The sequence below is a fragment of the Gallinula chloropus genome (assembly GCF_964237585.1).
Source record: "Gallinula chloropus genome assembly, chromosome: 3".
NCBI lineage: Eukaryota > Metazoa > Chordata > Aves > Gruiformes > Rallidae > Gallinula > Gallinula chloropus.
The window spans coordinates 49,978,236-49,993,611 of NC_140087.1; the positions used below are offsets into that span (position 1 = coordinate 49,978,236).

Genomic DNA, 15,376 nt, shown 5'->3' on the forward strand with positions numbered 1-15,376 from the left:
TATTTATAGTAAACTTTGAAAACACTGGGTTGTTAAAATAAATGGTGAACACCCACGACACAGAACAGCTCTTAAAAGTGCCTATCCGAGAAAATCAGTATCACTCATTTCTTGCTCTGTTTTCCTGTGGGCACTGCTAACACAGGATACTCTGGTCCACAATTACGCATTTTGCCCCATTATTCATAGCTTAGTTCATCTAGCTGAGAAAGATTTGGTGTGCTGCAAGGCCAGGTCAGAAATGAAGGAATGCAGGAATGCTTCCCTGCCCTCTCCCACCCATAAGAGCTTCCTCTACATTGACCAGAAATGTTTTCCTCCTACCTTGTAGGATGTCATTTCCCAGCTCTGAGATCCCAGTGGAAACAGCCAGCATCCCAACCGACTACTGCCTGACTTGGTTGATTTAGGGAAATGCTGGGAAAGCGAGCAGTGCTTCCAAGCTCAGTATGTCGCCGTTCTTTCAAGTAAGAATACTTGCTGGGGGACACTTCCAGCAGAAATACAAGGCTGTTTCTTCGGAAACTGCCAGATAACACTGCTGTTTAAAACCACAAGCTCTTATAAATAGCTGTCTCCAGCACACACCATTCACAAGCAAAAACCATTGAGCACCCGTACTGAAACTGTCGGACTGGACTGGATCAGCTGACAGTAACCTACTGACCTGAGTAACCAAACCTAACACCATACACTGCAGAAGAAAAGCACAATACCGACATAAAACTGCTAAAAACCACCAGGTGGGTTTTTTCCTAATCCTGACAGTGACTGCTGTATTAGGATTTAAATGTCTTAATTTAGGTAGATTTTACTGACTGGAAGTAGTGGACATTTTCACTACCCATACAGAAGTTGGATTTTTAAAGATTTTTAATCTTACAGAACTTCTCTGGTATACACAGAGATGTATTTACATAGTCTGATAATTGTAGATAAATTGCTCATTAATCTGTTTTATGAACATGAAGTATTAATGATATCCCCATGTAATCAGGAACGATTACCTCCATTTAGAAATACAAGAAATCTTAGTGAATTTATACACCTTACAGCATACCTCTAACCTGCACAAGAATCTATTTGATTGCCTCTGTCTTCTTTTAAAGTGACTCTAATCTTTATAATAATTCCTCAAATGTAAGCCACAGCCATAACCTGCAATCTCCATTATGCATACATTTGGTATATCTCAGTGCTGTTCGATAGATCAGTGTCATAACAAGGCCTGGGCAAAAAGGGTATCTACCTTAAGCATTCCTCTGAGGACACCCCAAGGGGAAGGAAACACTGGACCCCTGAGGCTACTGTTGGCCAGGAAACTGGCTGCAGCTCCACACTAGCAGATGAATCGGTTGCTATCAGAAAGAGCCATATTGAATGGATGGTGCAAGACATGTCTCATGTGCTAAAGCAGCCCATGTAAGATCACAGATCCATAGAATGGTTTGGGTTGGAAGGGATGACCTTAAAGATCATTAAGTTCCAACCTCCTTGCCATGGGCAGGGACACCCCTCACTAGACCAGGTTGCCCAAAGCCCCATCCAACCTGAATGCTACCAGCGAGTGGCCAACCACCACTTCCCTTAGCAACCTGTTCCAGTGCCTCACCACCCTCACAGGGAAGAATTTCTTCCTAATATCCCATCAAAATCCACCCCCTTTAATTTAAAACAATTCCCCCTCGTCCTATCACTACATGTCCTTCTAAAAAGTCCCTCCACAGCTTTCCTGTAGGCCCCTGCAGGTACTGGAAGGCCACTATAAGGTCTCCCCAGAGACTTCTCTTCTCCAGGTTTAACAACCCCAACTCTCTCAGCCTGTCTTCTCAGGAGAGGTGCTCCAGCCCTCTGCAGATCTAAATGCAATACAGTGATGTACAACTATCAGTGTCCTTTTTAATTACCTAGCTGCAATATCCTATTCCACATTGGCATACGTGTATATTTCAAACCTTATTTCCACAAATAGAAACTATTTAATAGAGGTCTAATTTGTTAAAGAGTAGTAGGAATTATGACAGGAAAATGGTATGTAAGCAATTATGGCTTTGCAGTAGTACCATAAATACACACTTTGGTCAAGAACTTTAAAAGATATTTTACAAATAAAAACAATGTTAAAGCTAAACTTGGCCTAAAATAAATCTGTTAAACAGAAGGACTTCTGGAAACATGATAAAGAACCCATTTAGTTGCCTCAAAGACTGGAACAACAGGGAAGCATATTAAGATTAAATGGTTAAGTACACCAGCGACTTCTACCGGAATGCCCGTGAACGGACAGACAAAAACATTTTTTCACTCCTCACACAACTAGCTACCAGAAGTTATCCCCATAGAGCCTATCACACCAAAAAGACTAAAAACTTAGCAAGATTAAAAACTAGCAATTACTAGACTGAAGACAGTTGTTCAAGAGTTCAGTTGTCAGAGATTATAAAACAAAGCTATTACTTTGAACAAAAAGAGCGTACTCTATAATCCCGGAGCATAACCGATGCAGCTAGGTAGAATTTTACCAGGGAAAATGTATTTCTCATTGACCGTGTGGTTTGTTGGCATATTTTTGAAGCCACACTCTGTTAGCTATTGTTTTTACCACATTGTGGATGTTTAGACTACTAGTTTTATTTAGCATCGCAACACATGTCACTTTGAGATGTGAATATATAAAGAAGATACATTTCTTGGTTTTGTCAAATCTAAAAGTGAAGGAAAGCCTGTCTTTAGAATTCCTCCATGCCCTCCCCACCCGAGCAGCATACCTTTCCTGTTTTAGCGCATATTCCAGCATTTTGATTCTTCGCACCAGATCCTTCTTTAGATTTTCTTGTCCTTTCCTTTCACCTTGAAGAAAGGCAATCTGGGCCTGCAAAAGGAAGCGTTCAATTTAGAGTCTGCCTCGTTGAGCACAGCTCTTAAGTGTGTGTCTCCCACAAGTCATTTTAAAATTTACTTGCACAGTTCAAAAGAAATTGCCTTAATGTGTTTCATAAACAGTAAATGCTTAGACAAAACACCACATAGATAAACCACCTAAACTGCATGCTCATTACAGATTAAAACAAAAAAAAAGGGAAAAAGCAATTTTAATTTGTTTGATGTTGTTTATTTCCTCTCTTGGTGAAACGCTCAATAAGGGATAAAGAATAGATAAAATAAGCATACAAAAAGCCTTCAGCAGATAAAAACATTAATCAACAATAAACAGAAGATGATAAAGTATTTCTGCCCACTAACTGAAGTAGCATACAATTAGTGTTCTGTTCAATAGATACATGGTAGATACATGATACCAGTCAAACAACTGAGGTACCCCACGTTCAGCCATAAGAAAAATAAAACCCTGTTTGTAATACAGTGCCAAGTGTTAATTAGAATACTAAAATAGGTTAAAGAAAGCTCTCCAGAAATCCTGTAATTAAGCGAGAGAAAAAAATGGAAAACAGGAAAAGGTATGCTGGTGAGGGAGACAAGGAGAGAAATGGTATAGAAGCCAATAGAAGTAGAAAACAGACACCAAACCTCTACTGACTTCTAGCAGAGAATAAGTATCTAGTTGCCTGTGAAAAATCTCCTTTAAATAGAAAGTGATGATACATAGAACATGCTCATTCCTAATCGTAAAAGCAAAACTACCTGATTTTGTACCTCATGCTCATATCAAGTACCTTACAAGAGGCTGGTTCTTGGGCTCCCTCAACTCATGAATATACTTATAGACAAAAACACCTACGGGCAGCCACCACTTCATGCCTCGGTCTCTCCTGCATTGGAAGCTGCCCGCCATTTGCAGGATCACCAGCTTTCTGCCTCCTTTGCAGCTAAGTCTCCAAGTATCTCTTCTGTCTTTTTAGACAAGTACAAACACAATAAATGGCAGCTATTTGCTGCAAAGACCAGTAAGCCTTTCATTTATATAATTATCCACTGCAGTCCTTTAAGCAGTCATTTCTGTAGGTACTGCTAGTGTGCACCGATCTCGAGGGAAAGCTGGGGAAAAACATGCAGAAGTACCTTCCCAACTGCCACAGCCTTCCAAACAATCCCCAGATGTTTGCGCTAACGGACATCGGCACTTCTAAAAGCTAACTTCTCTGACTGCAGATTTTTACTTCAAGGTGAGAAAAACAGTGTCTGTAAACACCATTTTCTCTCCACCAACCATGAAGGGAATGCACACAACAGACTGTTGAATTTTGTACATCAAGCAAGATAAATCTTACTCCAAAAGGCCATTTGCTGGTGGCCAGCTATAGCAGCTGCTCTAAAACATGACACCAGCTGACATAATTTCATTGCTCAAGTACAGCCAACAAACAGCTTGACAGACACCTGAAGGATCCTTAACCAGCAGTCACCAAGTAGAGCAGCCAGTTTATGATGAGTGAAAAACATTGGCTGCTCTCCAACTAAGTCGGTCTTCACCTTCGATGGGGGAAATACATTTGACTGCCAAAAAACCTCAGCTGAATCAAAAGAAAAGCCTCTCCTGCTCTGGCATCAAGCTTCTCCTCACTTAACTCTCAAACTGTGATGAACAAAAAACTACAATTGAATTCTAAGGTTCATTTTATGCTCAGGTATAAGGAAAAGCACTGAAGAAAGAAATGCTGGTGCTGGAGACAGCATTTCCTATCCTGAAAAATGTAACTGTGCAAGAAGCATGTCAACTCAACAAGGTCACAATTCCTCTCAGTAACAAGAGGAAAACCTCAAGCGCACACAGCTTAGTTTGCAGTAACTGTACAGACACCCAGATTATAATGCATCCTGCTGTGACAGTGATTTCTCTCTCCCTACCTCCAAACAGGCCCAGCAGAAATAAACAAGTACCCTTCTATCCACAAAGTGAGAAAAAATCACAGCAACACTATTAAAAATAGAGAACACGATGTAAATCTGTGTTTGGCTGAAATGAGAGAGATCATCTAACACCATCAGGACACAAGCTGAAGTGATCTATGATGTGACCTGCTGCCTGCAAGCAATTTCTAGCTGAGAATGAACTGACTGAACAGGCTGGAATGAAGTGTTTTTACCTGTCAGGTTAGCAAAGGACAGGCAGCAATAGCCTGGCACACGCACTGTACTACTACAAGGGTCAAACCTTCTTTATGATGTTAACAATTGAGGTCAAAGTCATCTGCTACTGGCAGCAGTCTAAATGGGAAAAAATGAATAAAAAATGCAACTTCTCAGTAGCCTTGACAGATTACTTTTGTAAGCAAGAGAGGCATAAATGGATTCGATTAAGAAGCATCACACGACATGTCCTTCATGTGAAAATGAGCAGAGTCACACTTCCAATACTGGGCAGGCCTGACTCCATGCCCTGACTAACCACTTGAGAACCAAGCTTCAAAACTGTTACCAGAACCTTGTTAAACACGTAAAATAATGTAAATGTTCACAATTCAACCTCTCCAGCTGAAGCATCTATATCTTATGATTCATCCTAAGGGAAAAGGACTGTGCTCTACCTCCTCACGGCTGCTGGCAGGCTGTATGTATTATACACATATTGCACAGGAAGAAAGAACACTGGAAGAAATACTGATTCTTTGGACATCTTTTACTGTCAGTGGTATGCCAATGCTCATACTGTGGTCTTGCAACTCTTCTTTCTCCTGGACTTCCAAGAAATCCTTGGCATGCAGCAACAATGGAGTAGATCTCGAGGCCCAAGAGCCATCTCTCCAGCCCTGTACAAGCCTATTGCCAGGATCTTTCAAGGTATCTATATATTTTACAGATCGGTGGTTTTATTGTCAAATCAAGAAACAGAAAAGTACACCAGAAGCCCTGAGAATAATTTTGCTCTTTCTTTGGAGGCTTCACAGTTTCTAGCATAGCTTTCTCATGCTTCTCTTCCGAGTACCATACTTTTGTCCAATACTCATTATTTTTGAGAAATTCCGGCTCCGAAAATGAAAATGCTTACATTTGGTCATTTCCAAAATATACAAAAAAGTAAGGAGAACATTCCTCCTCTTTCCCACAGGATGTTAGCAACCCTTATCCTTCATTTAACTTAGTATGGGATAATTACAATTAAGTCATCCTCACTGGACAGTAAAACACTGTTGTCTAATGTAAGCTCAAATTTTATTTAAGAAATTCTTAATGACAATATTCAGGTTTATTTGTAACGCAGACAGGAACAGCATTTGAATAATAACTAAAATCTTATACTTACAGTAATACTGTAACAGTCCGTATGTCATAAGCAGATTTAATTATTTACAATGTTTGGCAATTAACTGAAAATATGCTGAGGAACCTAAATGTTCATACCATAAACGAAAAAAATGAGTACACTGAGTTTAAATGACAAATGATGAGATCTAGCAGTATTTTCTGTCTCTAGAACAAAACAGCGATAACTCTAGGTTCACCGGTTCTGACCAAAGTATCAATCAAAATATTTAGCCAATGCCCATCCAAATGTCTGTGCAAACATTTAAAGTGTAAGGGTGAAAAGTGTAACTGAACTGTACAACAACAGAGTTTTTTATAATTTGGATATATTTTTTTATAATTTGGATATATTTTTATAATTTGGATTCTGCACTTTATCAGCAGAAGGAGACTGGACAAGGCTGTTTCCGATGGTTGCTGCTTTAGGGCAAGTCAAACCAGAAGCCCTCGCTACCTGCAGGAACAGGAGAGCAAAGGAGGATCGCTTCTTCCGCTCTGAACAACCTGCAACACTGTTCTACTCTTTGGCTCTGGCCACTCCTGGGAAGGTTTGCCAAAAATTTCAAGAATTCACAAATATGCCCAACAGACAGGTTCTGCGACAGCTGACCTTCTAGCTAATAAGGTTAAAACGCATCAAGTTGTAAGCTAGTCATCAAAACCCTGTAAAACGCCCACGGGGATCACGCAAAAACTCGTGTTGTTCCTTGCTCTATGGGTGGGGCGCATCGTCTCCATAAGCTCCCGGCCCGCTGGCTCCGCAGCGAGGAATCAAGGCAGCGGCCGCCTCAAGTTTGACCCAGGCTGAGAGCCACAAGTTACTGTATTACAGCTCAATTGTGAAACTGAAGAAGTCAAGAGAGTGGGGGGAGGGAAAAGTCAAAGCCGCATGAACACTGGGAAGAAAGATGCCTGGAACAGTGTATTTCAGCTACAAACATACAGTCCAGCTTCCCCCCCACTCACACTTTATCTCATTAAAGTTTTTAGTATTGCCAACTGCAACACAACGTAGAAGTTTCATGTGCATTTCGTCTAAATTAAAAGCACTGTAGTTATTTTAACTATTCCACTTTTTTACCAAGAGATTATAAAATTAACATTCATTCTTATGTTAATAATAATAAAAAAAAAGTCTTATGTGCAACAACATTGTTGTTTTAAGAAATTCCCCAAAAGACTCTTCTACGATCAAATTACTGCGACGTAGACAAAAGGGTGAGGCAGTGTTTTAGGTAGCGCTGGGTTAGAAACTACATTTTTTAAAATGATGTTATCTTCCTAATACAGGCTTAGCAGCCATAACAACACAATCAAATAATTTAATTGCATCTTAATAAATCTGGATTTGACCAACGTTTAAAAAAGTAAACTGAAATTTCCACTTCCTGGAATCAGCAACCACAATGAGAAGGATGTTACAAAGTACTTTGTATCTGCACAACTCTTCAGGCTGACACCTTGGCATTACAGAAAATGTTTTAGAATAAACAATACTATGGCTGCAAAATAAATGACGCACGCTTAGTATCAACTTCTATCAGTTCCAATTTTACAGCTATTTCAAGTTAGAAGGTGATTTGTTTTTGGTTTAATCCTTAAGACTCGTGAACTATAAAAAAAACCCTTCCCATCCTTTAAAATATGTATCTTAGTATGTTAAATTAAACCTCACTTCAATATTATGGGCACTGGAAGGTCAAGAGGCATCATTTGATAAAGGAAGAGCTTCTAAGACACACTATTCTGTACAGGTTGCCCTCCTAATTCAACAAGGTCTTCAAAGGCAGAGAGGAGAACAAGGGAGGCGGAAAAAGACAAGAAAAATACCAAGGTGTGCAGGGGGGAGGTAGATTGCTAAAATAACTAAACACACATACAGATGATTCAGTCTCAAACAGTTGTTCTAACCAGTCTACCAAGATCTGCCAGAAGGATTCTGCAGGCTGCCAGGGTGCTCAGCATTTTAGATTACAGCTGGCTCTCTGAAGTGCTACGTATTTAAGTATCTTTGTAAATAAGTGTAGGAATGCCTGGTGTGTGGGTGAGGGGAGAAGAGAGAAAAAGCAGGTACAGGGGAAGGGAAATATCATTCGTCTAACACAACTGGCAAACAATTTTTCCGGCACCATACTTAACATTGCAACACATACCCAGAAGCGGTCTGCGCACAGAGAGGTTAGGAAGGTTTTGTAAGTGCCTGCAGCCATTTACAGCAACGCAAAACCCAAGTGGGGCCACAGGCTGAAACGAGCGGCAGGCACCGCGGCGCTTTAGTCTCACCCCGCGCTGAAGCACCTCATCCCGTTCATCACCTGCACGCTCATGCCGGACGGTACCGCCTCGTGGGACTAATGCCCGGCACAATCCGCTACAGGCAAATTATTTTTGTAGGACCTCTCAGAGATGTCTAAAGCTGGCATCAGAGCTAAGCCCTGAAACAAAAATAAATTAAACCCTCTGAAAGTGATCAAAGATTTAGCTTATGGAAAATGAAAAAAAGGTTTAAAAAGCCATTTACTCACATTCTGCATCCCTTTGAAAAGACTGTTTGAAAGACAATTTCTTCTCAGTTAATACACAACTCCTAACAGGCCATCCAGAATAAAAAATTATTCAGTAATTTATTCCTGGCAATAAATTGATTACTAATTTAAGCATCTCAGCCATCAAGAAGACTTTCCCTTCTGCAGTTTATTTTACTAGGCAGACCTCCCTTCAGATAGCCAGTCTTTATTTTATCCACTCTTCGGTGCTGCCTTTCACTGTTCTAACAACTGCAAACATGAAAATACTTGCTGAGTTAGCCAAGCAATGTATATTCACCTTCACGTATATTCATTCTTCCTATATGACAGTTTTCTCTAATCCTCCAGTCATTTCTGTAGTACTTTTAAGCTTAAGCTTTTGGTTTTTTCCTTTGACTCCCAGGAACATGTTCCATGTAGGCTGACATAAGGACAGAAAGAGAGCAAGTTTGAAACGTGATGCAATTCTGTAGGCAACACCGCCATGACACGTCACGAAATAATCACATATTATGAGCTGGAGTCCAAATGGCAAATGCTCAGATCTAATTCCTTTCCTGTTGCTGTGCAAGAAACCAGAAATGCAGCAACAGCAGTCAGCACCAGGACTGATAAATAGACTTACGGCCCACACTTAAATCCAGACAATGGAAGTTCACAGGCTGAGTGAATCACTTGGGGTATAGCAAGACAAGGGAGAAAAAATCTGGAGGAGATTTGTACATTTGGCTTTGGTAACAAAAAAAAAAAAAAAAAAAAAAAAAGAGGAGGGAACCAGACTTGACCACACAAGCATCTGAAATCGGCACAGACCCCTTTCTCACTCCTGCAGCCAGCAGCAGCTCCTTGGACTCAAGCATGCACCACCACCCTGAACTGACAGCATCAAATGAAACAGATAAAAAATCCACCAACTGATTTTGTTCCCACCTCCTGTTTACAAGGCTGGATGTGAATATCGTGCATGCCATGGTCGCTCCGATGCTTTTGCAATCTTGCCCTGTGTGACTGCCCTAAAGGGAAACATACTCCTGGCTAAGAGCAGAAAAAAAAAATGCAGCCTTTCCACACCACGATCGTTAATTTAACTTCTCTGTCCCTGGGTTATTTGCAAAACATTCACGAGTAGCTAGCATACAGCAAACTCTTTTCAAGTAAGACAAGAACATTTGCCAGATTAATCCACCTGTGGGCTCATACAGAACAGGTCACTGTGATGAAGTGAACCCTTGTTTTCATGTTTCAGAGGATTTTCATTTCTAGCCTATTGTCGGCAAATGTGCTTCAGCAGAGCTGTTTCAAGTGTACCAGCATTTAAAAACAAAACATAACAATCTTCCATCCACTCCTAAGTCAGTTCTTGCCACCTTTTAGCTAAAGGCCTTAGAAAGGAGCACCTGACAAGGCCTGGCAGCCTCGTGAAGCCAAACATGTCATTAGGTTGTGGACCAGTACTTATTTTGTCAGAAAACTATGTACGGATATTAATTTTAGTTGAGGCCTGGCATTTGTACAGCCTTACTTCTTTTAGGATTAAGCTAAGATGAACCAAAAATCTCTTGAGATGCATGTGATCTTCCTCAGGGAATTTTACACAGCCTGTTCTAGAATTAGTAAATAAAGTTTCAGCATCTACTGAAACAGCGATAAAGGCCGAGTTATATTTGCAACTTGTTGTTCAAACAGTGCAAAGTTACTTACCCCTGACGCAATAAATCTGATGTGAGCCAAGGCCTTCAACAGAAAAATGGGGGGGAGCTACAATTTGAGTAGGACACAGAGATACCTATTTAAATTATAAAGGTGCACTAGTGAAGACACGTAGCATGGTTCACTGTACACTAACCTGACAGCAAAGAAAATAGGTATTCCACCTGGAGCCTAACAACTAATTTCATTTTTGTTTGATTCAGCAGTTCTATAGCAAATCATGAAAACCAGAAAATCCTCCTGTTCTTTTAAATTATAACTTCCTGTGAAAACTGTTTGCAAGCTGTGAAGACCACTTGGAGACAAGGTAACATTCCTGAACTCTCTCTCTTCGTGCCACCTCCATACTTAGAGCAGCACTTTCCCAAAAGAGTCAGGTCCATTTAAGTAACACATTAGGGTAAAACTAAATTACAGGTTTAACAGATTTGAGAAGAATGGGGAAATCTTATGCTGAGAAATACTCGGATCATTTGTGCAATTAAAAAAAAACCCCAAACAAACCAAGAAGAAAACCAAGCAACTACAAAAAACAGGTACGGACCCACAAAGAGCCAGTTTCATCAGCTTCTAGTTACATTCTACTTCTCTATGAAAGCTACAATTTTCTGTAATGCAGCTCTTTTGCCACTGAACATTTACTCCCACTAGTCCTCCCATTTTAAATGAAACAAGCCCTGACAGTTTATCAATGAGTATATTGGGATCAGCTGACAATCGTGCACATAACCAAACAGGAAATAAAAGCACAGAAGCCTCTCTTCTTTGCTTCAAATTAATTTGGCAACTAGAAAGTTTGCAAAAAGAAGGAAAAATTAGCAAAAGAAAGGCTATCTGGCAGTCATGGAGATACATTTAAGATCGCCTTTCCCAACTAAACATGCCTCAGTCTTGTGACTACCGTTTATTTTCTTCTGCCTTTCTTTTGATTTATCTGACTTTTTTAAAACAATAAAACTGAAAATATTATCCTTCTGGGGTGGAGAGGAATTTAACAATAATCACAGTTTTCTTTGTAATATCTGCCGTATAAGAAAAAAAAATTATCAAAGACTTCTACAGCACTTCTGCCAGTTCATCTTTCACAGCAGACTTCAGAGATTCTACCCACATTCCTGCATCTGAAAATCTTACACAAAACTTCTTCAAACTGCATTTTTATCTTCTATTTTACTGGTCAAGCCAAATCTTTAGGAGTTTTCGATTAACTAAATAACAGATTATGTCAACTCACTGTTCATTACTTCTTCTCTGAACAATATTTGCAGATTATCCTGCTATCAGAATGATTTTTAACTAGAAACTTAATCCAATAAGAGGACCGTTATCTAAAAGCCAACAAACTGTAAATATCAACTACTTCTGAATCAAGTAACCAATGTCCTAAACCACACTATAAATAGCCACAGCCATCTGTCTGGTTTGCCCCTTCTCCTCATTACTTTAACTTGTCTATCTCCAAGGACACAATCTTACCGTGTAGCATGCCTGGTTTCACTGCCTGCCACTTGCTTTAGAAAAGCAGCAGTGAGGGGGGGAAGATCACCATGTGTGACCCCCTAAATCTGACTTCCATAACCCACCTTATCTATTATTTTTATCTCATCCCATTAACTCTTTCCCTATCATTTAGGGTTGGGGTTTTTTTTGTTGTTGCTGTTGGCACTGTCTTACAAGGAACATATTTAAGAAAGTTGTGGAAAGACAAGCATTCTCCATAATTTCCTTGCAAACCTTTTCAAAGGAAAGCTTACACAAGGAAAATAATTTTAATGTAACCCTATCAGGTCCTTCTACTCTAAACAAGCCTACTACTTTTAAGACTTAAAACAGCTACCAGTTAGAAGAAATGAAAACTTGAGAAGTGAAGAAGGCAAGAGCTAGGAAGTGCCTTTGGAGGATACACGGGTGCCCATACACACAGTTACACACAGCACAGCAGTTTGTTGCAATTTAGGACATTTGTGAAATGCCAAGAAATGCCAAAGTCTGCAAGTCAGCATTGTTGCCAGAAGAACGTTTGTCAGAAACAAAACTTTCCACAGCAACTTATGCATTGCTTGCAAAGACAACATTTCTAGTCAAAACAAAAGCCATACACACACACAAACCCAATGAAAAGCCTTCCAAGCTCATCCATCCCAGAAGCTGAGCTCGGCAGCTCTGTCACTTGCTGGGGCATGGACGTGCATCAGCAGAGCTCTGCAGAGGTCCCAGCCGCTGGGGCAGAGGCCCCATCGCTTTCTCCCAGGGGTGGCAGCAGGCTAATTAGACAGGAAATAACACCCCCAAGAGAGAATCACCTCCAACCAGCTGGAAGGCACAAGGCTAAGGCAAGCCTGAGCTTGGAAGGTATTTTAAACCCTGCTGGACTCCAGCGACCATAAGTCTTTCAGTGCCCTGCATGTGCATTTGATCAAACTCTTGGCTATTCTGGGATGGGCTTGTCCAATACATAATGACAACTCTGAAAATGCCTGAAAATGTAACAGTCCGGAAAAATGCAGAATGAAAACAAACTGAAGTTTAAAACTTGTGCAGAACAGGAAACACCTTCATGTCAACTCTCCCAAGCAGCTGCTAGAAGAACCTAAGAAAATGTCTCTTTTCTGAAAAGATATGAAAATAAATTATAATGCTATAAAACACAGTTTGTGAATACTAAAATGAGGATTAATAACGATAGTGCTTATTCTGACGAATTACTGCACAAGGCACCATGAAAGTTTATTCTTAGGATAATTTTTCAATCTGCAGATGTCAAAGTACCCTAAACAGAAAGCAAGCATTAAAAGTAAAATATGTAATTAGCAGATAAGCATCTAGGGATGCCCTGTGTTAATCTGTTTTCATTCTCATTTGAAATACACACAGCCTATTAGCGATACTTGCATAGACACAAATATTGAAGTTCCCTTTCACCCTGAATGAAAGATTATATAATAGAGGCAACAATAATATTCAAAGAAAAATAATTACAAAATCAGAGTACATATGGATATTTGCCAAGGAAAGCAAAATATAGGCACTTGACAGGAAGAAAAACCATGGCAAGGCAGTGCTAGACCAGTAAGTAAGAACAGAGAGTAAGCTGCCCTGCCTGCCAACTCGTGTATGTTATAAACCCGTGTGTGTCACCTGAACAAGCATCACTTAACGCATCGGAAAGGTACTCTACCTGAATATCACATTTAGTTCCACACAATTAGTTGCAAGGAAAAGAGAAAATAAAAACAAGCCCAGAGGGGAAGAAATGGAAGATAGGAAATCACAGTGGGACTGACTTGCAAGGCAGTTTTTGGAGAGAGGGTACAGCTTAACTAACCAACAACTACAGAGCAAAGGCCAAGCACTGTAACACTGGCATAAAGCACCTGAAGTATTAAATATCATGTCAGGTAACAAACCAGAGATAAAAACAAAATTCTACATTTAAGAAACAAAATTAATTGCAGACAGAATTTTTGAAATACTGAGAAGATCACACAAAGTAGGTCCTCTACCACCCAGCCTCCCAAGAGAGATGATAATCTAACGCTTAAATTTACCTTGGATGGAAGACTAGCAATGTACAACCAGGAGTACTGTATCTTTATCTCAAGAGAGAGAAACTGCCCGACCTCAAATTTCCATTATTCTGTTAAACACTTCCAAATATATAGGCCAACGAAAGGCTTCAGAAGGAGCACAGAACTGGTGTTTAATTAATGCTGCTCATCCTTCAGCTGTACATGTACAGTTTCTAAAAGTCATCCCGTACTTGCTGAACCCCAACACAAACTTCTCACGTGGACCAAAGAACACTCAACTGCAAACACTCACAGCAAACGTAAGGCCTGATGTCTATAGAGGCAGCCAAGAATTTTGCACCTTTATGAACATGACTCCACAGCAGATAAATGCTCTTACAGCTCGTGGCAATGCCAGCCACAGCTAATAATAACTACGTTGAGATGTTTTGGCAAGAGCCAAAGGCGTTCAAGCAAACAACTAGTAATCAGGTTATACTCCCAGTTCTGCCACCGATAATACAAGACTTTGGCAAACAGTTTAAATATTACTCTTCTTTCCTCCTGTCTAGTCTGTAACATTGACAAGCTTTTGAGGGACCTATGGAGGAGAAGGAATGTGGAAGAAGAATGGCATATTAGCCTCTGTTGAAGAGCAGTATAAATATTCGACGTGTTATTACTATAAACTCACAGGCAGAATTTCTCAGGTCCTGTAAAACAGGTATTTGTTTTTCTCCAAACCAAGTTTTGAGATCTGTATCAGCTATGAAAAAATGTCAAGATATTTACGAGGCTTCACTCTGATGTGACACATGATGTTCTTCCAATACGCAGTTAAGCCTGCCCTGTACTACATAATACAGAATACTTTTAAGTAGTGTTTATAGACAGTAGTGAATTCAGTGAACGTAATTCAGCTACTAGCAATTTTTTCATTGAATCATTGAAGTTAAAATAGAAATTACTCTTGTCCTCATGACCACTTCCTTTAAATTCCTACAAGGTAGCCCTCTGTGAAGAACATTGCATCTGACACTCTTCTGTGGGGTTGTTTGATGTTACCATAGAAGGCACAATTAAAAAGATGACTTAGCTACTGATTTTTTTTTTTAAAAAGGCAACACCAAAAACAGAGAAGTGGTTCACGTTGCTAAACAGGCTCGAGAGTCTCTTGACAAAGACAGTAATTTCAAGGAAAGGCATAGGGAAAAAAAGAAAGAGAAAAAAGAGAGATGGACAGGAAGCAAAAGACAAAGAAAGGAGACCTAAAAGGGAAGCCAGCAGACACTTCTCAGGCTCAAAACACGGCCAGCTGAGAACCAAACAGGCAAACGGGAGCGCTAAGTTTTACAACAAAGATTTTTGTTGTAAACAAACCAAAGAGGAAGAACAACAACGCAGGTTGCATTACCGACTGTTATT

The 15,376-nt window shown here is 40.0% G+C and overlaps 1 protein-coding gene across 1 annotated transcript in view; it reads right to left on the reverse strand.

Moving 5' to 3' along the window:
• Positions 1-15,376, reverse strand: part of STRN (striatin) — a 63,099-nt gene that overhangs the window by 46,798 nt on the left and 925 nt on the right. The window contains exon 2 of the mRNA XM_084261637.1: positions 2,769-2,872. Within this exon, the coding sequence (XP_084117763.1) occupies positions 2,769-2,872 (104 nt within the window). The remainder of the gene's footprint in view (positions 1-2,768; positions 2,873-15,376) is intronic.